This window comes from Pungitius pungitius, chromosome 11 (genome assembly GCF_949316345.1).
Source record: "Pungitius pungitius chromosome 11, fPunPun2.1, whole genome shotgun sequence".
NCBI lineage: Eukaryota > Metazoa > Chordata > Actinopteri > Perciformes > Gasterosteidae > Pungitius > Pungitius pungitius.
Window position 1 is genome coordinate 19,542,483 of NC_084910.1, and position 23,071 is coordinate 19,565,553.

Sequence of the window (23,071 nt, forward strand, 5' to 3'; positions counted from 1 at the left end):
CTCAGAAAAGTGCACAACAATAGACCAGAGCAGACAAGCAGATATACAGCACAACACTGAAGCACACCTCATTTCACTAAACAGGGAAAAGGCACGAACAATGCACGCATGTACACACGGTATGCACACACACGGTATGCACACACGGTATGCACACACACGCTATGCACACGCAGGTGACTCATGCAGCCAGCACAGTGATGTCTGCACACCTGATTGGCAACAATCCGTGATCCTTGTTCTTGAAGGTTCTGAGAATGTTTTGACACAGCATTCCACCAGAGAGCTGCCTTCACACAGAACTCCACGGGTTGAACCTTTGTGAAGTGACTCAGTCTCCTGCTTTGACTGCTCTGCTTAATGAAACCACGGAGAGGAGGCGGGGCCAAGCCGCGTACAAATATTTACCTCTGAGTAGAATTACTAGAAAGCAAAGAGAATTATTTTTGGAGCTTTTAATGGGAGATGATATTGTGGAGCAGGTTTGTGTTTTTTTTCTAGAATAATCGTCATCACTTATTCATTTGCCCCCATGTGTATTAACGAAGCCCTCGGGTGGGGGGGGGGGGGGGCGGGGGTGTTCTCCCTGTTGACTATTTATTGTTCATTAAAATAGGACAAAACGAACCATTGACTCTTCCTTTGACTCAGAGAGACGCCTGGAGAACAAAACAAATGGTCGTTATCATTTTGCACATCCCGTCACATTTGGGGGGCCTGAGGTAACGAGCGGACAGCTGAAGTGACAGGTGTGATGACGAAGAACCCACCGTATCCACGGAAAGAACCCACGCACACACACACACACACAATCTCTCAGACACACACAGTGATGTCTTCAGCGGGAGAAAACATTTTATCTCCGAGCAAGGCACAGAATCATTTCACCGTTGCCATGTCAACAGAAACAAGTGATTCACGGGTTTAAAACATCCTCCACTACTGTACAACTCTGTGGATTTAGCACAAATGACCGTAAAATAATAATAATGAACAAATTCAGATGCAATATATGGACACAGCTGTGTGTTTGGGATGTTTTTATAGTGTGAAAGAAGAACACAATGTGTCTTCTCTTAATATAGGAAAAATAAAACCAGGAAAAAATATTTGTTGAAGTGAATAAGCACTTACATCAGTGGAAAAAAATATGAATCAAGACTAGATTTGAAACCATATTATTTGAATGTAGTTTGGCGTAATTTGATCCTGTTCTCCTCTGATCCAGGATCAGGTCTCCACCCAGCGCGCTGCGTTCACGGGGCGTGGGAATAAACGCGCAGAGGGTTTAGTGCCGCTTGTTGGGACTCGCTCGGATGCGTCAGAACTTCTGCTCCTTCACTCGTGCGAGAAACACGAGGAGATCTGCCCCAACGCGCCGAGTTATTTAACTAAAAGATCTTCACAGTGCTGCTCCCACATCGGAGGATTACATGTTTTCTTGTTAGTCATTCGAGAAGAAGGGATTCTCCACAGAAGTATTTACTCCCTGACAACACTGACTTCCCATAAATTGTGTTTGTACGTTGTATCGGTGCAAATACTACTAATAATAATAAAATAAAGTTTTCCCACCGTTTTTAATGTTAATAACCTAATAAATACTGCTAAAAACTGCTCGTCCGGGAAACGAGAACATGTCCCTACATTTTTTAAATGTGTCGACCAGAGCTACAAAACAAGATATTACATTATTATGTATTACAAACTTTTATAAATATAAATACAAACTCAACTTTGGCCCACTGTTGTCCTGCATGGAATGTATAAAACGCTTTTACCATAGAACCAATAAGAATACCATAAAAAGGGATGTCAAATTTTTGAATACCTCTTCCCTCTGTTGTTGTTTAACGTCGCTTGGATTACGTAAAAGCTTGAGTGTGGGATTATAGTTGTTAAAACGCACCGACATTGATATTATATTGCATTGAAGCCGAATATTCATATTTCCCGAGTGTCCAGTGTGTGCCCTGAACGCGGCGCGGCGCTGCCATGTTGTTGTCTGTTTGGTCGGTCGGAGTTTCCAACTGCGGTCGCTGTCTGCGGTCTCTGAAGGAGGGGGAGAAGCACTGCTTCACAGCCACTATCTGGAATTACAACCGGGCGTCAGGTCGCTGATTAAAGCCATCGAAGCGAGAGAGGAGCCGTTGGGTGTGTAAGTGTTTTCTTTCTCTAATTTACAAACTTTGCCGCTGTTCTGCCACTCGATGCTAAAGGCTAGCTTGAAGCGCCCTCCGTGTGTCGCTGCCACTTTTCCCATTCATGCTAACGGCTAACTAGCTCGCAGAAGCTAGCGTGGTTGAACTTCATGCTTCTTTAAAGGTGTCAATTTTGAGGTGGAGATACCCGGATGTGTATGTGTGTGTGTGTCAGAATATCAGTTAGCTTCGATGAATGTAGCAGCGAATGAGTTTTGGGATGCTAACAGCTGTGCTACTTCGGCTAACTGACGTCAAAGTTGGTCGATAACTCTGGAAGTCCACAAGGAGACTTCAGATAATGTCGTTGGCCGAAAGTGTGAATATTTATGACTAAAAACTGAGACGTTAACTCGCGTGAACGATTACGCGCCTCTCTCTTCGCTCAAGTGTGTTAAACGTATTATAGTTTAGGCAATTACGACACTTCTCAACGGACTAAAACGCACCATTTCAAAGTTAACAGCCCATACCACCGTAGTGTGGATTGTGAGTACTATTGAGTACTTTTCATGATAAAGTAACCTTGCTGCGAAGTTGAAGAAGGTGTCTCTGCCCCCCGCCCACCCTTACGTCACTGCACAGGTACCGTCTCAGAGGACCGGTCCACTGTTTAAATATGGAACTTTGTGCTTTAACTTCAGATTTCTGACTTCAGTCAGATGTCTGAAGGCCTTTTTACTGGAACTTTCTCATGTGTTTGGGCCAAAGGTCAAAGGTCGTTCACATTTAGTTTACCCTGCTGGCTTTAAGCTTACGTTCATTATCTTGCCTCTGGGTGTAAGAACAGGCTTTATGTCTAATCCGTTTGTTTTCTCATCATGTTTTGATTGGAAGAAATGAACTAGTAGTTACACATTAGTCTATTAGAGATAAGAAATACTGAAATGCGTAATTTTGTTACTATTTACAGCCTCTCATTTCTATTCCTTTTTCCTCTCTCTAATTTTGCAGCACTGTGGCTGTGTTTTAATGTCCTCTAGGCTTAATGTTTATTTGATGTCAAAGCTCTTACCGAAACGGACAATAAACCGCAATATGGTTTGCAGCCCTAATTAAATGTCAGTTTCATGAAACATACAAACTTCATTTTACGGATCCATAAGGAAACGTGTCAGTGTTAAATGTGGCTTTATTTGAAATGATCCAAAGTCCTTCTTGTCAGTGACATCTGACCTTTTATCCTAAAACTCAGACCGTCTCCAGAGAGTTAGAAGCTGTAAAGTCGTCTAGACGACGAAGAGTCCGGCGCCCGGCTCTGTGCTGCGGAACCAGTTCTGCCAGAACTAAACCGGTTTAGGCCGAGGGAAGAGAACTACCTGTCAGATAATCCCCCCGCCCCCCCCCCCCCCCCCCCCAAAACCATCCCCCCGGTCCTTCTCCCTGCTGTAATCCAACACATAATCCAACATGTCTCGGTTTATAAATGGATGCAGATTAGAAGCGTGAGAGGAGCAGGTTACTTTCCGTGTGCTGCTTCTCAGGTAAACACGGCGGGGAGCGCTTGATTCGATGCAACTTCAAGTGCCATTGATAGCGTTAGGAGACCAATACTGCTTATTGATGTTAAGCAGCGTCTCCGTTTCCTTTTTTTGGACTCTGCTTCATGCTATTAATGATATTTATTATAACAATCACGACCAGGAAGCGAATGTTCACATTGAGCACTTCCTGAAGTCAAAGCTTGTCTGATTTAAACAGAGGATCTGAAGTGTGTGTGTGTGTGTGTGTGTGTGTGTGTGTGTGTGTGTGTGTGTGTGTGTGTGTGTGTGTGTGTGTGTGTGTGTCCCTATAAGGACAGTGCGTGAGGACTTTCCACATATGGACACTTCTCCTTTCACAATCTGGCTGCAAGACTTATTTAACAACAGCTTGTGTCGTAGTAAGTCCGAGTTTCACTTCTTCGTTGTGACAGAAACGCTGAGGGAGACAAATGAACACATGTTGTCTTCATGCCACACAATTCCCCCCCCAGATAACCATGTAGAGACCGAGGGGAGGAGAGAAATGACATGTTTAAGTTTCACCAGAACAGGTCAAGGGTCTGAATGGGGGGGGGGGCAGGAGGCAGGTGAGGCCTGTTCAGAGTGAAACTTGTGTGTGTGTCAGTACAAACCCATATTTGAGAAAAACATTACATCCGATCCAGGCTTGTTTTGCAGGGAGCAGGACGGTCTCCATGGTTACCGCCGCAGGTTTCTGGGCTGTTCCTCCGTCAGGTCTGAACTGGTTCAAGTCCCTGTTTTACTGAACTTCTGAACACATGAACATTCTATAAATGAATAAGACAGAAAATAAACTTAAAACATCTCCAGTTCATTTTCTTTTATTACAACCGTTGGAAAACAATTATTTAAATTCAATTTTTGCAGGTTTTTAGTAACTTTTCTGCTTAAATTCTTTAAACTGATGGTTTTATGAATAACGGAGCGCTTTGCTCTCCCCTCTGGGGGGGCTCGGGGGTCACAATCAGAACCAACAGACTTTTCTTTTTGTGCCCCGCTGCTCTTTTTTGGGATCATTTAAACATCGACGGAAGCGTCTCTGTGGCTCGTGTTGTTGGATTTAAAGCTGCTGGATTCAAACTATTCTGTTTCACAACATTTTTGAAAAGACAAATTAAATATAGTTTGGTTTCATACAAATCAAGACATTTGAAACGTCAGCTTGGAAAAAGTAGATTAACAAGTAATAAAATGAGATTTCTATTTAGCTCTGCTTGTTCCCTCCGCCTCTCTGCAGCCTTTTAGTCTCTGTGGCCTCGCCTGTTTCCGGGGGGGGGGGCAGCCGGTTGCTTATTGGGGGGGCTGCTAGTGTACGGATCACTGGGCATCTACCGCTAATTAGCATTCATTTAGCTCTGCGGCTCGTGTCGAGAAGGACGAGAGACTGAAGCGTCAGACAGGGTGGTTGCGTTGCCGGGGTTACGGTGTCACGGTGGTTACCGGGGTTACCGGGGTCACATTACTCCCACTGCCACCCGGCTTCTTTATAGAGGAAGTGAAACCATTTAGTTAGTTTTTACGTTTCAGCGCTTCATTCTTCAAATCTAGATCTCCTCAACGCGCTTTAACTGTCAGGTTGAAGTGCCTCTAGGAGCTAGCATTGTTAGCAGCTAAGCGCTAAGCGATGGCGCTGATGATGCGTGCAGCGTGTTCTTCAGTCTTTGATCGCATCCCTCTCTGCGTCTCCAGGTGAGCTGAAGATGGTGGACCGGCTCGCCAACAGCGAGGCCAACTCCAAGCGCATCGGGGTGGTGGAGGGCTGCTTCGGCGCCGCCGGCCAGCCGCTCGCCATCCCCGGCCGCGTGCTGATCGGCGAGGGCGTCCTCACCAAGCTGTGCCGCAAGAAGCCCAAGGCGCGGCAGTTCTTCCTCTTCAACGACATCCTGGTTTACGGCAACATCATGATCCAGAAGAAGAAGTACAACAAGCAGCACATCATCCCGCTGGAGAGCGTCACCATCGACAAGGTGCCGGACGAGGGCGACCTGCGCAACGGCTGGCTCATCAAGACGCCCACCAAGTCCTTCGCCGTGTACGCCGCCACCGCCACCGAGAAGTCCGAGTGGATGAACCACATCGGCAAGTGCGTGGAGGACCTGCTGCAGAAGAGCGGCAAGGCGCCCTCGGGCGAGCACGCCGCCGTGTGGGTGCCCGACTCGGAGGCCACGGTGTGCATGCGCTGCCAGAAGGTCAAGTTCACGCCGGTCAGCCGGCGCCACCACTGCAGGAAGTGCGGCTTTGTGGTGTGCGGGCCGTGCTCGGAGAAGAAGCACCTGCTGCCCAGCCAGTCCTCCAAGCCCGTCCGCGTCTGCGAGTTCTGCTTCGTGCAGCTGGCGGCGGAGGGAGCGGCGGCGGCGTGCTCGGACTCCCTCGGCCGCCTGGGGTCAAAGTTCCACAACATGTCGGACGAGGACGACGACGAGGACGACAGCAGCGACTGAGGATCCTCCTTCTCTTCCTCCTCTTCCTCTTCCTCCTCCTCTTCTTCTTCCTCTCTGCCAGAGTTCAAACCAAATACATGTGACCTCTTCCTCTCGTCTCGGGACTTCTATTTGGACGATGAGTCACTACAGAAGCTAACGGTGCTAACCATCAAACCATTGCTTCCTTCCCAGACCCCCTAAAGTGCTCCTTTTGTCGAGGGGGGGGGGGCAGCACACACATGTTGGGCTTTCCCTCTGGGTCTCTTTCTATTTCTCTCCTATTTCGTTAAGATTTATTTTTCTAAATAACAAAGTAGAAGCCTGAAATCCACCGCTGCCCCCCCCCCCCCACCCACGTAGAGGGCTGTGTGTGCTGTGCATGACCTTTCATATATATATTTTTTTCTTTCACCCCCCCTCCCCCCCAGGTCCGATAATTTGCACCAACTTTAAATCTTTTTTTATTGCCGAGTTGTTGCTTCAGTTCACGTCCCAGGCAGCCAATCAGATTGAGCGGGAGGCGGGCTTTACTTCCTGTTTCAACGCTTATGGGAGGATCGTTTATTACGTTATTAAATTATCGTTTACAGTGAACTACATCATGTTTCTTCTCCATGACAACTATTATTTATATTTAATATTATATATTATGAATAATATTACCTTTAGTCGTCTCAGACCAGCACAACAGATTGTTTCCATGACGACGCTGATGAAGATGGTAGTGCCTACTCTTCATCACTAGAGAGGTGTTTGATGATGTTTTGTTGTAGAAGGCCGACGCCTCACTGCGAAGCGTCTGGAGGGACCAATGGCGCCACAGGGGGGAGGAGCCAGGAGTTTAGGGCGAGCGAGGAGAAAGGGACCCTTTTGTTTCTTTAAAATCCAACAGATTAAATGCTGATGGAAGCAGAACTAACCAGCTGTCCTGATGAAGATGATGATGATGGAGCACTGCTTCTAAGAGTTGTCCTGATGACTTTGACTTTTTCTCAGTGATTGGTGGATATTTTTTTAAAAACGAATCTTTTTTTGTTTGTACATTTGTACAGAATGAGGTTTTATTTAGTTTTTTGTTGTACAGTTATGACCAGCTCTTAAATTTTGCTGTGTCATAATTATTAGTGTTAATTCATTTTTTTTTTTGTTCAATCTGGAGCTTTTCTGCTCCGTCTGAGAAACCTAAATGAACAGCGAGCGGGGGGTTTACGCGGTTCCCACAGTGCGCATGAACGCACCGTCTGTCAAACTGTCAGTTCAAACGACAAGGGGGCGGGGCTTTACTTCAGCCTCATCAACGCAACGGCGCCGAAGTGACGCCGTAAAGTCTTTTTTAGGGTTTGAATATTCAAAAGTGAAAAAAATCGTCCTCAAAGTAAGTCAACGTCGATTTGTGTCCCGATGACATCACGTGATGATCAGCCACAGAGAGGGGACCCGTTGACCTTCACGGTCATTTCAAGGACATCAGTCCGACGCCAGAAGATGCTGCAGGGTCTGCTGAATGGGTGGAGGTCAACGGCATGAAACATCACAGCTGCATTTGAGTGTAAATCTCGTGTTATTTTGTTTTGTCTAATGTTTGTCATGTTTTTCTGTTTAGTTTCCTTATTTTTTGTAAACAAAAAGGGCTTCAATCAGAATGTAACCCAGAATATCTTTGATACTAATTCCTTCCAAAATCTTGAGTATATATTATATATATAAATCATGTTTTGCTTACAAAACTGAGGTGTTTTTGTGTTTTCTTAATTCAGATTGTTTGAAGAAAAAGGATATTTTTAAGTTGGCTAGAAAATAAGTCTGTAAAATACAGCTGGGATTGGTTGAATATTTCTAACGAGTTTTAATAGTCACTAAAAATAAGTCTTTAAATGAGCCTTGAAATAAATGTTTCAAAGAGAACAAAATTATCAATAAAATAACCGTTAAACATAAATAGCAAAGCAAATTCTCATAAACTAAATGAAAATGTGATTTAACACTAAGATATATGACCAAGGAAACTATTTACTTTAGATGTAATACTCATATTTGTGTGTGTATGAACACATTAATAAACTGTTGATTATGGACTGTTAGCAAAGGAAATAAAAGTGTGGGAAGAAGCATTTTAATTAAATAAAAATAATACTAAAATATTATTAATTAGCTTCTCAATGTTTAATCCGTTATGTCAGAATCTTGGATCATGGATTTAAAAGGTTTCTACACAGCGAGTCACTGCTTCAAATATTAAAATAACTAAGAGAAGGTTGGATGAGCTCGTAATGGAGGATAATAGCAGTAATCACGCAGGTTATTTTAAAGGCACGTTAATCACACTTTACACAAATGCTGGGTGATGACGACGATGAAGGTCACGCAGCGGTCACATTTTCTGCAGCAGTTATGACTTATTACAATTTTCATCAAACTGCTTTTCTTTAACTATATATTCATTTTCCTCTTCGATTGAGCTCAAAACTTTCAGTCATAATGTGATTAAAGGTTTTATTCAGTTTAGGTAAAGGAACATTTTATTTATGATTCCATATAATTGGAGTTAAAAATAAAAATAGGTCTTATTAAGTATGTTAGCCTTAACTTAATATGATAACATATTAAAGAATATCTATATACTCAGTTTTAAAATACTGCACCTGTAAAAAGTACTCATGAATTTGTTCCATTTTCATCACAAGCTTTATTGTTCCCTCCTCGATTTGACTTCTCTCTGGACGTCGGTTCTTCACTGTGAGAGCGGGTCCACCCAGTCCCACAGGTGGACCGACCCGTCTGAGGCGGCGGACAGCAGCGTCCGAGGCCGCTCGGGGTGCCACGCGTGGGCCGTGACGAAGACGTCGGCGGCGGCGGGTTGCGAATAAACGGCGTGCCCGCGGTGCTCAAACAGCGGCGGGACGTCCAGCGGCTCCGTCGGCCAGACGGAGGTGTCGTAGATCCGGACCGCTGCACCGAACCCTGCACGGACACACGGGGAATAGAACCGATCCAGAGATGTGTAATAAATAGAATCTTCGCAAAAGGTTTCATAGATTGTAGAAATGTTATTTGTAGTGCTGTCAAACGATTTAAATATTCGATCACGATTAATCGCATTTATGTCCTAGTTAACTCAAAATGAATCACAATCACAAATTTGTATCTATTCGAAATTTTCCATGATTTTTTCTTCATTTTAATGCTCTTATCAACGTGGAAAGTGGACTGACTTCCTTTAGGCAAATGTTTTTTTTTTACTGAAAAACAGGGCGGTACAAAATAAAATGATGAAGTAGAAAATCAAGAACTCGGCCTGTTTAGTGCAGTTAAACCAGGGATTAATATTCTGACATTGAGGTTACTAATAAAAGGTGAGCTACGACTTCTTTGCTTTCAGACATTTTAGACAAACGTCCATTAAGAAAACGTTAATCTCGTGATAAAACGCGTTTAACTGACAGCAGTTATTTGTGCCAGTGAAGTCAACGTTTGCCTTTGGGCGGAACAAAGCTAACACTTTGCCTTTGTTTCCAGTCTCTATGCTAAGCTAACGAGCTGGTTAAACTCACCCGACACCGAGATGCAGCCGTCCAGCGCCGGGGCCCACGACACGCCCCCCTGCGGGCCGCGGCCCCCCGGCGGGACCTCCAGCCGAGCCCGGCCTGCGGCCCCCCTGGGGCTCCTCGGGTCGGACACCACGGCCCGACCGCACGCCGACAGCCGCAGGACGGCGCCGCCGGGGGACGCCTCCGTCTGCCAGAGGGCGGGGTCGCCCGGGGACGTCGGCGGGGGGTGGAGCCCGGGCGGGGCGGGGGTCCGGGTGTCGGCCACGTAGACGTTCCCGTTGGAGCAGCCGGCGAGGAAGACCGCGTCGCCCGCGAAACGCAACGAGCTCAGGGGTTCGTCCGAGTCGGTGTCTGCGCGTTCATCAGAGAGCGTTTAGGCTGTGACGTCATGTTTTACATCACGGCGTCAGCATTTAAACCCTAAACGAGCTGCGTCCGTTTACCCAGCGTGTAGAGGACCCGACCCGAGGTCAGCTCGGTCACGCGCACGTCGCCGCTCACAGCGCCGTGCAGAACCCGAGAGGAGCGAGCAGCCGCCACCCTGCAGACTGCGTCCGGTAAGCTCCTCCTCCTCCGGTTACTCCTCCCCTCGACACGCCCCGTCAGCCGGATCGCGTCTGTCATTGGACGAAGAGACGCAGCCTCAAACGCACGTTGTGCGACTTTTTGTTATTTCTTCACCTCAATGTCAATTCTCCTATTCTTATTCTTATTATGACCTATTCGTTTTTGTGTTTTTTTATTGCACAATATACTATGGAGCAGTAGTAAGACCTTTTTCATTAAAGTTCACGAGATAATGGATAGTTTGTGTATTTTTTGATTATCTGGTAATTGTCGTACTGACCGCTCTCGTCTCCTCCTACACTCCACACCTGAAGGTCGGAGGTCAGCCCGTCGTTGGTGACGACGCACCTGCAGGGACATTGTGACGTGAATCCAGGAAACACTCAAGTCCAACTCGGCAATTGACCAAAATATCCAATATCCAAACTGGCCTGGTTCCCGGGACGTGTGCGAGGCAGCGGACCGGACCGTCCGTGAACCCACCGTGGTCTACTTTGAAGTCCCGCTCTGCACAGAGTCCCTGAACACAACACGCGCACACAGATTAGAGGCATTAACCCACATAAGGACGTTGTGTTGTTTGCCCGTGTGCATTAATCTCTTCTACCTTATTTTCATCAGCGAACAGTTTCCGAGGCAAATGCAGCTCGAGGATTTCGTTCCTGGAGGGTTCGTGTCCTGCGACGCACACAGCTGGAAACACACGGAGGATCACTGCAGGTCACGTGCAAAGCTTGCGAAACATTAGTCTGGTTACTTTTGAATTTTGTGAAGTGTAATATTTCGTGTATTTGATGAACTCACTCCTCCCTGAGGTCCACTCCAGCACCTGAGTGGGATGCTCCAGCTGATACACGTGGAGGTCTTTGTACCTAGGACATGAGTAGATCATATTTACAGATACATGTGCCATTGTTAGCTTAAGATAAGTTTGTATTCACGTTTGACGTTTTATTAATTATGAAATATGAAATATGGTCTTATTTCCTTAATATAATCCACTCTACAAATCGTAATGGAATAGTTGCCCGTCGCTCTTGAGCTTCATCTTCAGGCTTCATCACGTGACTTCACGGGCAGCCGAATAGAAAATAGCCCGAATAAGGAGTCGTTAACAGATAAAACTCATCTCACGTCTTCAGGGACTCGATGAACCAGTCGTCTAAAGCGTCCTGGAAGTCGGTCGCTTCCATCTCGCCTCACGTTACCGCTTCGGTTCAAATGCGTTCATGTGTTTACTTCCGGGTTTTCTTCTTCTGCAGCTGCTTCAGTGGTTGATGCAACCGGAAACAGCGCCGCCTGCTGGACGGAACATATACGTCTGTTTTACCTTTTCACATTAAATGTTTAACCACCAGAGTCTCATTATAACTGAAAACGTGTATTGCATTACATGTCGTGACGCTAAATATCCAAAGCGACTTACAATAAGTGCGTTTCAACCATAAGAACACAAACTAAGAAGAACAAGAAGGTGCAATTTCATCAAATAAAGCGATTTACAACTTGTTATAGATAAGAGCTATTAAAATAATTTATTGAAGAGGACAAGAACTAAAAATACAAATTCAATACATGCTTAAGTATCAAAATAATGTATTATGTAGAATGTCTGAATATTATCACTTGATTAAGGAAAAGTGGAGCTCAATTTAATTCATTCATAGGCTGCCAGATAACTAATCTAATTCTAACTGTAGTATATTTTGTATTAATACAAATCTGTAAAAATGTCACAAGTAGAATATTAAAATCAATCAAATGTAAATAGCAGCTGATAAAATTATGAAATAATATGAACAGAACTTGATATCATCTGGAAGAGACATCCATCCAAATCATGATTCATCCTCCTCCTCCGGTTGTCCTGAACCTCCTGCTGTCTGAGAGGAGACAGGTTGAGTCACTCTTCCTCTGAGAGATGACAGCTCCCACATTATTATTTTTTCAACTCAACTGCATGGTTTATTACATATTTTTTTATGTGTTATTGAGGAGTTAACAGATAATACACAGAGAAAACATCAATTGTAAAGTGTACATTTACAGCACTGTAATAGTTACTGAGATACAAGTAGTGCCCAATAATTAACTGTAAATATTTTAAAGTATACCTGTAACTGAAGTTAATTGGATTAAGTACAATTACTAGTGAATTACTGCTAAATCACAGTAATACACTGTAAAATTGTATCAGAAATGAATCTCAAAATTCCCGTTGACACTGCTTTTCTACCTGCTATTATTTTGTTAAATTGGCTGAAGTTATGGGAACATCCTGTCAGGTATTTATGAGTTTAAAAAGAATCATTGAAAATCAGGTCAATAAGTGCTGCAATCCAAATTAATTGGCATTTTTAATCAGTTTAATCAGTAATTTAACACAATTATGACGACCAATCAGAGAAGGGCATCAAAGAAAGAAGAACTCTAATGTTAAAAGGAGTACAAATACCAGTGTAGAAATACTCTGATACCAGCAAAAGAACTGCAACAAAATGTCAGTGTTGCTTCATGGCGCCCCCTGTGGATCAACGTGGTATTTTGCCACAGCAGGTTTTTAAATTAATTATTGGAAACTAGTGACCAGGACACAAGTGAAAAAAGATGTATTAAGTATGTCGTAAAACCACAATACGATCTCTTTTTATTCAATTGACGTACAAAAAAAAGACAACGAAAGAAGACTTTAGGCCACAAACACAAACAAAATCAACTAAATACGCAGTACACATTTATAATGTGTAACCCAGAGGATCCTCTGAGGACCATGAATATCCAGAGTAGATTCAGTCAAAATCAATAAGTTTTCCGGCTTTTTTGCTCTTTAAACCACACAACATTTTTAGCGCTATGCACCCATATTGTAGTTAATAATTAGGGCCGGGACTTTAGCGCGTTAATTACGATTAATTAATTACAATGTGAATTAAGATGAATTAATTACACAAAAAATAACACATTAAACATTTTTTACGCATTTTTACACTTATTTTTGCACCGCGGAACGTTTCTCTCTGGATGAGTTTCGGGGGGACCGATTATACTGGAGCACCAACTAGCGTTCATGACTTCAGACAACAACAAACCACAGTGAACATGAACGAAGAAGCTGACGAGACCGTGTCGGGTGGCCCCGTGAATGGGAAATCTTCTTATAATAAACACACGGATGGAAGCGTCGATAAGAGCGTGGTTGTGTGCAAGCTGTGCAACAAGGAATTCACATCGAGCCTCAAGTATCACCTCAACGCAACACAATTAGCAGCTAGCGTGGACGTACAAGGACCCACACCCAACCCACACTGCACCAGATGACTGGTTTAAGGACCAGGGTAACTAAGTCCACGTCTGAAAAAATAACCAATGTTCTGAATGTACTTGAAAGTATTGGTCTACTTAAAAAAACATAGTTTAAAGAAGGTCTACTTACCTATAGGCTACTTGAATTTCTGAAAGTACTATATTTCTAAATATGCTGTTTCTACACTTGTCTCCTGGAATTGGTTGAACAAAAATAAAAATCCATGTGAAAAAAAATACTTCTCACTGTTCTCAGGTCAAATATTTATGCAATTAAAATGCAATAAATTTCAATTAATTAATTACAAAGCCTCTAATTAATTCGATTAATATTTTTAATCGAGTCCCGGCCCTATTAATAATACAACTTTTACTTCTTCAATTCGGCATCATTACAAGGTTCATTACTTCAGCTTCATCTTGGAGGGAAAAATCGGGCTGATAAGTTTAATGAAACGAATCGGATTGAAAACGTGGCTGAACAGCTCATTCAAAGCTTCAATGAACACACGTGTGTGTTTTTGAATCAGTGTCACACTCTTCTTCTCTGTTCACTCTCTCATCGTCAGGTGACGTGATGATTGATGGAGCTCATGCCTGGCAGAGCGTCATCAGTCAGTTCTGATAAAAACATGAAACAAAGCAAACAACGTTTGGAGTTTATTCATTTTCTTATAATGGGTTTTTTTAATATAGAATTTTGCTAGTAATGTTGATCTTTTTATAAACTATTACAGAAAACAAAAATGCTCTTGGTCTTCATTTGGTTAATTTATTCCTGTTATATGTAATACTTTTTTATAGTTTGATGTTGACTTCCTAAATGTGTTGATGTTGTTAAAAAAAAAAGTCACTGACTTTATTTTGAAAAAAGGACCGGAGGAATATTGTAGGACCTTTAGTCCCGTACTCTTACTTCACCAGAGGGGCGTTCACTGACCCGTGGGACGTTTCAGACTCTCTGGCCTCAGGCCTGGTGCTTCCCACAGACCCACCGGAGCCCAGGCCGCTCCCTGAGGTCCGTCGGCCCGTCGGCTGAGAACCAGCTGCACTGGCAGGCAAAGGCCCGAGAGCCCCCGCTCCTCCTCAGCCGGGCCCCCAGCTTCTCCCGGTCAGGGGCGTTGTTCCTTCAGGACGCACACGCACACGCACACACACACACACACACACTTGACAGGTCTCCAGACGGACGAGAGGAAAAAGGACACACATGTCCTCAGACTCACCTGAGGAACAGGTAGTCGCAGGACGAGTCCCACGCGCGGTCGTCAAACGTCAGTACGCGGAAGTCGCAGGACGTGCACCTCAGCTGGTCACATGACCTGGGGATCAGTGATCCGTGAGCGCTGTGTGGCGGCGGGGGCAGAGATGGGGCGGGGGCGGGAACTCACCTCTTGGACGTTGCCGTGCCAACGCCACTCGGGACGGAGCTTCCGCCGACGAAGACGGGGCAGCACCTGGACGAGCACAAACAAAAATGGCGTCCAACTTAATGCGTGTGTTTACGACACCAAATCAACTCTTTTATAATAACAATCGGTCATCATTATAATGATTCATTTCACTTTGGTTCTTAGTTATTTACTGTTAAAAGACCATCATATTGTACATGAATTCATCTGATCTAATATTTAATACGTTGTTTTACATAATTTGTTAAAGGTTTATTATTTATTATTATCATTATAACATGCTATAGTGTATGCAATAAATGAAAATGTAGCTATTATCCTGTAATATATACATATATTATTATTCCCATCAGTTCTTTTTTTAAAGTATTAAATGATTTAACTCACTTTCTCCCTCCAGACTGAGCCGAAGGCTTCTTCTCCACCACCAAGTGTCCTTCAGGAAACGCTTCCCTCTGGAAGGAAACCGCACAGTAAAAAAAAGGATCTCAAGTCTGTTTGTAGCCTTCATCCAGATACAACTCCTCACCTTCCATCTCCTATTTCTTCGCTTCGTTTTAAATATCTATAGTTTTAGCGCGTTACATATACTTTAATGTTAAAACTAGTGACTTTATTTGTGACATGAGTCTGAGCGTGAAGTACACGTTGACCTTGAGCTGAGGGAAGTCGTCCTCCAGGAGTTCTTCCAGAAGAGCATCGATGTCGTCTGTGGCGCTGCTCGCCGGCGGCTCGGGGCCCGTCGTCCTGAACCAAGTTTCATCATCAAGTGAATCTTATGGGCCAAATAAACAGTTCGCTTCAAAAGAGTCGCGTTTCCAGTCAGTTACTTTGGGATTCATAGAGCCAGATACATAACATTATATTAGATTATAAACTCTATTATGAGAAGGTTAATATTATTCTAACGTGTATAGAACTTGATACACAACATTATATTAGATTAAAAACTATATAATTAGAGGGTTAATACTATTCTAACATGTATAGAACTTGATACACAACATTCTATTCGATTATAAACTATATAATTAGAAGGTTAATACTATTCTAAGATGTATAGAACTTGATATATAATACGAGGGTAAATATACATTTGGATGCAGAGAGCCTGATACAAAACATTCGTTGTCGTTGAAGACCTAATAGCCCTAGAACATACAGTTCATTATTTAGTGAGTTAGCACAGTTAGTTAGCATTAGCATTAGCTAAATCAGCATTGTTTACCTGTGTTTTCTTACTCCTGCGTTGTCTCGCCCGCATTCTCCCGCCTCGCCCGGGTCCCCGCGAGCCAACGACGACACGGAGACGTTGCCACAGAACTTTTGTTCGACTTCGTCCAGCAGTTCGTCCAGGTCTACGTCTTCGTCCATGTTCGGGGGAGCTAACCACCTAGCTAACGCTAGCCCGATCACAAGCGAGCTCGCTCATGGCGTTCGTCGTTGCTCGGTAACGCGAGAACGGAGCGGAAACGGAGCGAGACCTTTCAAAATAAGTGTTACAAAATGATTGTGACGTTTTCTTCGACAGTTATGTTAACTTTTGCTCCTGAAATAAGACCATATGACCTCTGGATTCCTATATCCTTACATCCAGTTTTTAAAGTAACTAAATGCTTTTTGAAATTATTTTATATATTATATTTTATTAGCTATGTAATAAAATACAGTTAATCTGTAATGCCGGTGAGCTGGCACGTTTGAAGAGACATTCTTAGCCTAAATGTTAGCAAAATACTATCCTAAACGTCAAAACGAAAGGATCAATTGACAAAAGATCGGACGTTGTCGGCAGGATTCGAACCTGCGCGGGGAGACCCCAATGGATTTCTAGTCCATCGCCTTAACCACTCGGCCACGACAACTGGCTGCAAAAATGTCCAGTGAAATTTAGTGTTATGTAAAATACAGATGGAAACTGATGTCAGAAACTATGATGCATGCAAATTACAGTAATAATTGCTGTGTATGAAATACCCCAGTGAGCACAAAACGTAATTTCAACGTTGAAATATGGTTGAAATCGGGTTGAAATGAGGTCTGAACGTCCAAGACCTCATTTCAACGTCTTTTCAACCGGCCAAGAAGTGCGTAAAACATCAACGTGCTGGAAAAACGTAAATTTATTGATGTGTCATGTTGTAACATAAGGTTGAAAGAGAGACGATATTATCATGAAGATGTTCATAATAATGAATGAACTGGTCCATTCAACAAGTGTAAACAAGCTAGCCAAAACATCGTAAGTTACTGCATGCTTAAAGCAACATTGTAAAGTACTGTGTGAAATACCCGGAAATGTTACTCACGAAAAAGTTCTAGATGCATTGTTACCTTGTTTATAACGTAATAAGTAAACAATCTATAAATAAGGGTTCTAATACACCCGCTGCTTTTATCATAATTATTATTAGTCACTTTATTATTACTGTCATCATGAACCCAAATTACAAACTTTGCCTTTTACCAGAAGTCTTTGTTGTTCCCTCCTCACAGGTTCCTGTGGATGGAGGTTACATCTGATGGAGGTTGTCCCTGCAGTGGTCCTGCCTTACACCTTGCGTACTACTCTGAATATTTGAAAATTTTTGTACGTACTGTACAACTTTGGATGGACAGAGTGAGACATCCCTGATGAGGGACACTTCCTGTTCCTCTGTGGAGCTCTGCTGCTGCAGATGGTCACAGACGGTTCTTCTGCGTTTTAAGGCCTCGCTGCAACTGAAGGAGGCGACTCTTCCTGACGCCATTGAAGCTTGTTGAAGGATTCAAGCCCATAAAAAAAGAGGAACAACAACGTGTGGCTGCAGATTTATTCACAAGCAACAACAGACTCAAACATGAGATGAACTGAGACACATCAGCTGTGCAAGTTCAACATGATGATGAGTATTAATGCAAACTGAGCAGCATCCTGCAGAGAAGCAGCGAGGCAGCGCCCCCTGCTGCTCAATGGTAGCAACAACATGAAATCCATCAGGCAGAAGACAGGAAACTGATCATCAATCTGCTGATGTGTGAATCATAAGCTTTTCATCTCTAACAGATCACAAGGAAAACACACAGCAACTTATGAATGATCCACAGTTTAGTGGTGATGTCTGTATTCACACTCAGAGGATCTATTCCATCCAATAATACACCTGAAAGGTGAGATTCTGCTTTGAAGAACACTTTAGACAATAAAAGCTATTTTATGTAGGAATTAAAACCTTGAATGAAATCCTAATTGTAAAGTAGAATCCTACATGTTTTATATTGATGAGCCACTTTATGTTACATGTAGGAGCCTCCAGGAACCTTCTGGAGGACGAAATATGACACGTTTAAAGAGACAAAGCTTTATGTGTGCAGACCCTTGTTCTCTTCTGATCACACCTCACTGATGCCCATGTTCTGTTCATGAGAGAAACGGCACAGTGACCTTCAGCAGGAGATCCTATCCAGGAGCTGAAGGAACAACATGATGTTCAGATGAAACAATGAGAGAAGAAACGATTCATGGTGTTAAAGAATGTGTCTCTTACGTGTCAGTGAGATCAGTTCCATCGATCCACTTCCACGTCCCTCCTTCAACCTTCAGGCCGATCCAGTACCCGTTAGGTACAGGGTATCTAGCGCTGTAATCATTGAGTATTTTCTATGAAAGAGAAGATGTGACAATTAACAACGATAAAACAAACCAAAGTAATGTGTGTGTATTTCTAGAGAAGAGTTGTGTGAGGTTAAGTAATGGTCCCAAGGATGTAAGTGTTTATTTATGGTATTTATATTTATATGTTATTACCCATAAACTAGTCCTACAGACTCAACTACAGAAAACCATTTATATTTAATAATTATATCATAAATGTTCCCTCAGGTCTCTCATCACCTTTTCATCCTCATTATGAACAACAACCAGATCTGCACCTCTTCCTCTGCAGTTCTCTCGAGCTTCTTCCCAGGTTTTAGGTTCAGAAGGAGCTTCACTGTTAATAAACAGATAGCAGCTCATCTGCTTCTCAAGAAAGCCTGCCTGACAAGCTGAACACGTTCTCCCTGAAAGAACAAAGAAGAACCAACAAACAGCTTCATTGTGATGTTGTTGGTTCTTTGAGGACTGATTCATGTAAAGTGATCATACCTTTATCTTTGGGGCAGTACGAGTCGATGGCCCACTGAGCTCTGCTGACATTGAACTTCTTCCAGTTGTCCTCCAACACTTGGATTTGTTTGGTGAAGTTCTCCCTCTGATCACTGAGTTTTGTCAGGTTTTCATTGGTCGCCAGCAGAGTCGTTTGGTTTTCTTTTAACTGGTTCGTTATTTCATCAATTACTGTAGTAACTGAAAATGAAAATGTGTATGGAGGACCAAAAATGACTAAAGGATAAATAAATGAATAAAAGAATAAATGTGTAAAAAAAATACATAATTGTATAAATAAATATAGAAATAAATGAATAAATTTATGAATAAATGCGTAAATAAATAAATGTTAAAATAAATGAATAAATGTATGAATAAATTAATAAAAGTTGATAATAAAACAGGTCATAAACAAATACATACCATTTATTTCTAAATTTCTGTTCTCCTATATTTCTACATTTATTTATTTATGGGTCTGTATCATATATTTATTTCTACATTTCTGTTGGCCTACACATTTATGTATTTGTGCGTCTGCGCACATAAATGAAGAAATAAAATGCTAATGAGGTGGGAGGTCCGACCGCAGGTATGAATAAATCACTCTTCACGGCGATAGTTCTTTTGTCTCCACAAGGAAAGACTGCAGACCCCCCCCCCCCCCCCCCCCCCCCCCCCCAGCGGGTGCAAAGTGTGACGTCATGCGTCCGCGGAGGTAAAAAGTGGTTGGTTTGCGGTTCTCGGTGCTACAAAGAAATAAAGCAGTGAACGCTACGCGGCTATCCAACAGTTTGATACAACGTTAGTATGTTGGCACTTTGAACAACAGCACTTAGGAAACGTGAGCTAAACAACTGCTGTTGACACATCTCACCCCTCGGTAGAAGCCATGAGCTGCTGGAAGCTTCTAGACGCGCTACAGGAGCATCGTGCTGGGATCGATTGCTTCTGTCTCGCTCCTCTATTTGACCAATCCTGCTCAAGAATGAGGTTGGGCTCTCCTGAGCTCATTTACATATGACACAGAAATGCAGGCATAAATAAATGAAGAAATACAGAAATGTAGAAATAAATAACTGTAGAGATATGGAAATGTTTGGGTGTAAACTTATATTAATACATTAATGTATTTATTCTTTTATTTACATGTATTTATTTATACGTGTATTTACGCATTTATTCATACATTAATTCATTTATTTATTTATACTTAAGTCATTTTTCGTCCTCCATAAATGTGGACTATTTATTCACGTTAATTATATAACTCAGAATTAATACAAGTTCATCTTGTTTAGTTATGAAGGACGATGCGACATGAGGCTCATTCATCTCTTTTGAATGGAAATCAATAGCAGAGACTGGAGATCAGGCGCACACACACACACACACACACACACACACACAGAAACACACACCAGAGATTGTTGGGATTGAATCATGGGACTTTCAACTTGAACTTTGGAAATATAAACATCCAATTGAAATGAATCTAATCTGCTGTTCTGTGCATCACTTCAGGTTCTCTTTAGTCAGCTGTTGGTTCTCTTTCTTCAGCACGATGTTTTGTTCAAAAAATGACATTAGAGGGAAGTGTTGGTGTCTTTGTTCCTTTGTTCAGATCATTTAAATAACCCATGTGACACAGAGAGGTGGTTCATGGTCAGAACACATTTCACCCTGTGGGTGGACATGCAGCCGGTCTTTATGTCTGTGGAGTCTCACACATTGAATTCTGATCTCTACAGGCTGAAAGCTCCTCATGATGGATTCGTCTCAAATGAAGCCCATCGATCAGAAGCTCCAGCAGCGAGCAGCTAAGAGGAAGCCGGCGTGGACTCGCTCCACCCAGAAGGTACTCACAGTAGATACGAAGGCCCATGATGAGCAGCAGGATGAGCCAACACACGGCTACCGGGGGCAGAGACGGAGAGGAGAACCGGAGCTTCTGGTCTGACACAAACATCACAAAAAGGGTGGAGGTCATGGTGCCGCTTCAACACTCAAAGGCCTTGCATACATCACAGGTGGAGAAGCAGGTTCACTACTGAACCACCATCATATCAAGTGTGTGGCGTTCAGCATGCACCTGGGGGGGCGTTGTCCTCAGGACGTCCTGCTGCATTCTCGTAACCATGGTCCTCAATGACTGCGTCTGAAAGACAACACAACAAAGTGTTCATCACACGACACTAAAGAGGAATTCTGTCATCTGTTTTGTGGATTTTGGTCCAAAGCTGAAGCAGAACCAACCTCCAACAGGAATATCGTTTGCACTCAGCTAAAGTCAAATAACACAGCATAAGCTATTTAGCACTGTTATTGTTGCTAGCAGAGTTAAGAGTTCACTTATTCAATTGCAACTTGGGATATTCTAATGTAACCATTTAAAACTCATAACGGTTGTCGACGGCCCTTCTTCTGTAGAAAAAAACTTAAATGATGCCATTTGATTATTTTAATTATTACTCACCAACGAGTTACACCTTAGAAGAGGTAGCTAACGCATGTTATATGGGGGGAAAAACCCGCTTTGCATTTTGAAAGCTGTATATTCAACTAACTAGATATTTTATAATGTTTCATCTGAATTTCCAATATCATTAATATGCAATATTACGGCAAGTGAATACTCTAAATTGTATATATATATATTATCAGGACGTTTTGTGTGAGTAATTTGTTGTATAGGTTTTTTATGGGAAGTGTCTCAACAATTAGAGGTAAATGTTGTTTGGTGTCATATTAAAGAGGGTTTGTAGTCTTTAAATGAAAATTGTGTCATCATTTACTCACCCCCAAGTTGTTTAAAACCTGTATGAATTTCTTTATTCTGATAAACCCAGTCCAGCCCTGCCTCCATGTGCTGTGTTCACCTGCTGTTTCTGCAACATGTCGTCAGGTTCTGTAGTAGTTTTGGAAACTGAAGCTACAGCACTAAACACGTCGGTTATTTTTGAACATGTTGAGGCATCAACCTCTAGATTTATTTTTGGCCCGCAATTTTTCCGCACCCCCCTTACTGTTAGGTTTTTGTTTCTCCATCCTAATCCACACATTTCTTTCTGGCTCTGAGCCACTGACGCATCTGACTGACACACGGAGAGGGAGGGGTGGAGCCTGCTAAGAGATGATTGGGCCAGCCCAGTGTCAGTATGGAAAATGAACCAATGGGCCGCTGTCCCTGCTTCATGGGCCGGTCGAAAGCAATTTTTTTTTTTTAAATAAAATGTTTTTATAGGCCTATCGACCGGCCCCCAAGTGCGTCGGCATTTGCCCGGTATGCCCGATTACCAGTCCAGCGCTGGGGGGTCAGCCTCATCTCACCCCACAGAGAGCAGCCTGTGCCCCCAAGACTTCTGTGACATACTCAGCTTTTATCCATTTCTCCGTAGTGGAGACCACACGTGTAGATCTTATTGAAAGCAACAAGGTACTTGAGGCTGTACTTTATCTTCAGTAACAGTTTGAGGGTCGCAGGCTGCGTGTCGGGCCTAACAACACCCTTCCCCTTTTACATTACGGAAGATAAAGTAGTTCCTCAAGTACCTAGTTGCTTTTGTAACACGTTACCAGAGACATTATTACTTATATAGTAAGTAAATCAGCACCAAATAGTTGTAGCCACCAAACGTTGTGTGTCACATGTCATCAGTTTAGAGACAAATAGTCTCAGCTACTGTACATTATCACTGAATAATGCACCCCCCTCTCAACCAATCAGAACGCGAGTCCCTTTAAAGCTGACATTTAAAGCTGTTAGTTTGAATGCACAATGACAGACGGTAAGAGACGTCCCACTGTGGATACAGAAAAGACGTTTAATTCAAACTTAAAGTTATGAATCTAAACTCTGCCTTCAAAATAAAAGTAACATAACCGGTGAACAAACACCAGTGTGACACCAGATTAAAAGTCATGAACCCTCAGCCGAGTTCTAGTAGTTAACGTTGTATCTCGTCTCATGCACCTCTACAGAT

At 42.9% G+C, this 23,071-nt stretch overlaps 4 protein-coding genes and 1 non-coding gene across 9 annotated transcripts; 1 reads left to right on the forward strand and 4 right to left on the reverse strand.

Annotated features, from left to right (window-relative positions):
- Positions 1–1,974: 1,974 nt before the first annotated feature.
- plekhf2 (pleckstrin homology domain containing, family F (with FYVE domain) member 2) lies at positions 1,975–7,142 on the forward strand. 2 transcript variants are annotated; one of them, XM_037454114.2, is made up of 2 exons: positions 1,975–2,158; positions 5,396–7,142. In XM_037454114.2, the coding sequence occupies exon 2, from the start codon at positions 5,407–5,409 to the stop codon at positions 6,145–6,147; it is 741 nt and encodes a 246-aa protein (XP_037310011.2). In that variant the 5' UTR covers positions 1,975–2,158; positions 5,396–5,406; the 3' UTR covers positions 6,148–7,142. The 2 variants fall into 2 exon arrangements, with proteins under 2 accessions (XP_037310011.2, XP_037310013.2); XM_037454116.2 differs by having other exon boundaries at positions 1,975–2,154.
- Positions 7,143–8,643: 1,501 nt separating this feature from the next.
- On the reverse strand, positions 8,644–11,574 carry wdr73 (WD repeat domain 73). The gene is made up of 8 exons (XM_037454081.2): positions 11,379–11,574; positions 11,049–11,116; positions 10,852–10,937; positions 10,676–10,764; positions 10,525–10,592; positions 10,121–10,294; positions 9,681–10,028; positions 8,644–9,090 (listed from the first exon to the last, which is right to left on the reverse strand). Exons 1-8 carry the CDS (start codon positions 11,435–11,437, stop codon positions 8,861–8,863), a joined length of 1,122 nt encoding a protein of 373 aa, XP_037309978.2. The 5' UTR covers positions 11,438–11,574; the 3' UTR covers positions 8,644–8,860.
- Positions 11,575–11,987: 413 nt separating this feature from the next.
- cfap418 (cilia and flagella associated protein 418) lies at positions 11,988–16,421 on the reverse strand. Of its 4 annotated transcripts, none has more exons than XM_037454126.2 (7): positions 16,188–16,421; positions 15,613–15,706; positions 15,347–15,414; positions 14,939–15,004; positions 14,774–14,869; positions 14,488–14,674; positions 11,988–12,127 (listed from the first exon to the last, which is right to left on the reverse strand). In XM_037454126.2, exons 1-6 carry the CDS (start codon positions 16,331–16,333, stop codon positions 14,515–14,517), a joined length of 630 nt encoding a protein of 209 aa, XP_037310023.2. In that variant the 5' UTR covers positions 16,334–16,421; the 3' UTR covers positions 11,988–12,127; positions 14,488–14,514. The 4 variants fall into 4 exon arrangements, 3 of the variants coding, with proteins under 3 accessions (XP_037310023.2, XP_037310022.2, XP_062421614.1); XM_037454125.2 differs by having other exon boundaries at positions 12,001–12,123; XR_009957076.1 differs by lacking the exon at positions 11,988–12,127 and adding an exon at positions 12,823–14,168 and having other exon boundaries at positions 14,464–14,674.
- A 321-nt stretch (positions 16,422–16,742) lies between these two features.
- On the reverse strand, positions 16,743–16,824 carry trnas-aga (transfer RNA serine (anticodon AGA)). Its single transcript has one exon. It is a non-coding gene; the product is annotated as a tRNA-Ser (tRNA).
- Positions 16,825–17,763: 939 nt separating this feature from the next.
- LOC119197632 (natural killer cells antigen CD94-like) lies at positions 17,764–20,785 on the reverse strand. Its single transcript, XM_062565559.1, has 6 exons — positions 20,771–20,785; positions 19,966–20,023; positions 19,086–19,286; positions 18,834–19,000; positions 18,487–18,599; positions 17,764–18,409 (listed from the first exon to the last, which is right to left on the reverse strand). The coding sequence occupies exons 1-6, from the start codon at positions 20,783–20,785 to the stop codon at positions 18,286–18,288; spliced, it is 678 nt and encodes a 225-aa protein (XP_062421543.1). The 3' UTR covers positions 17,764–18,285.
- Between the last annotated feature and the right edge of the window lie 2,286 nt (positions 20,786–23,071).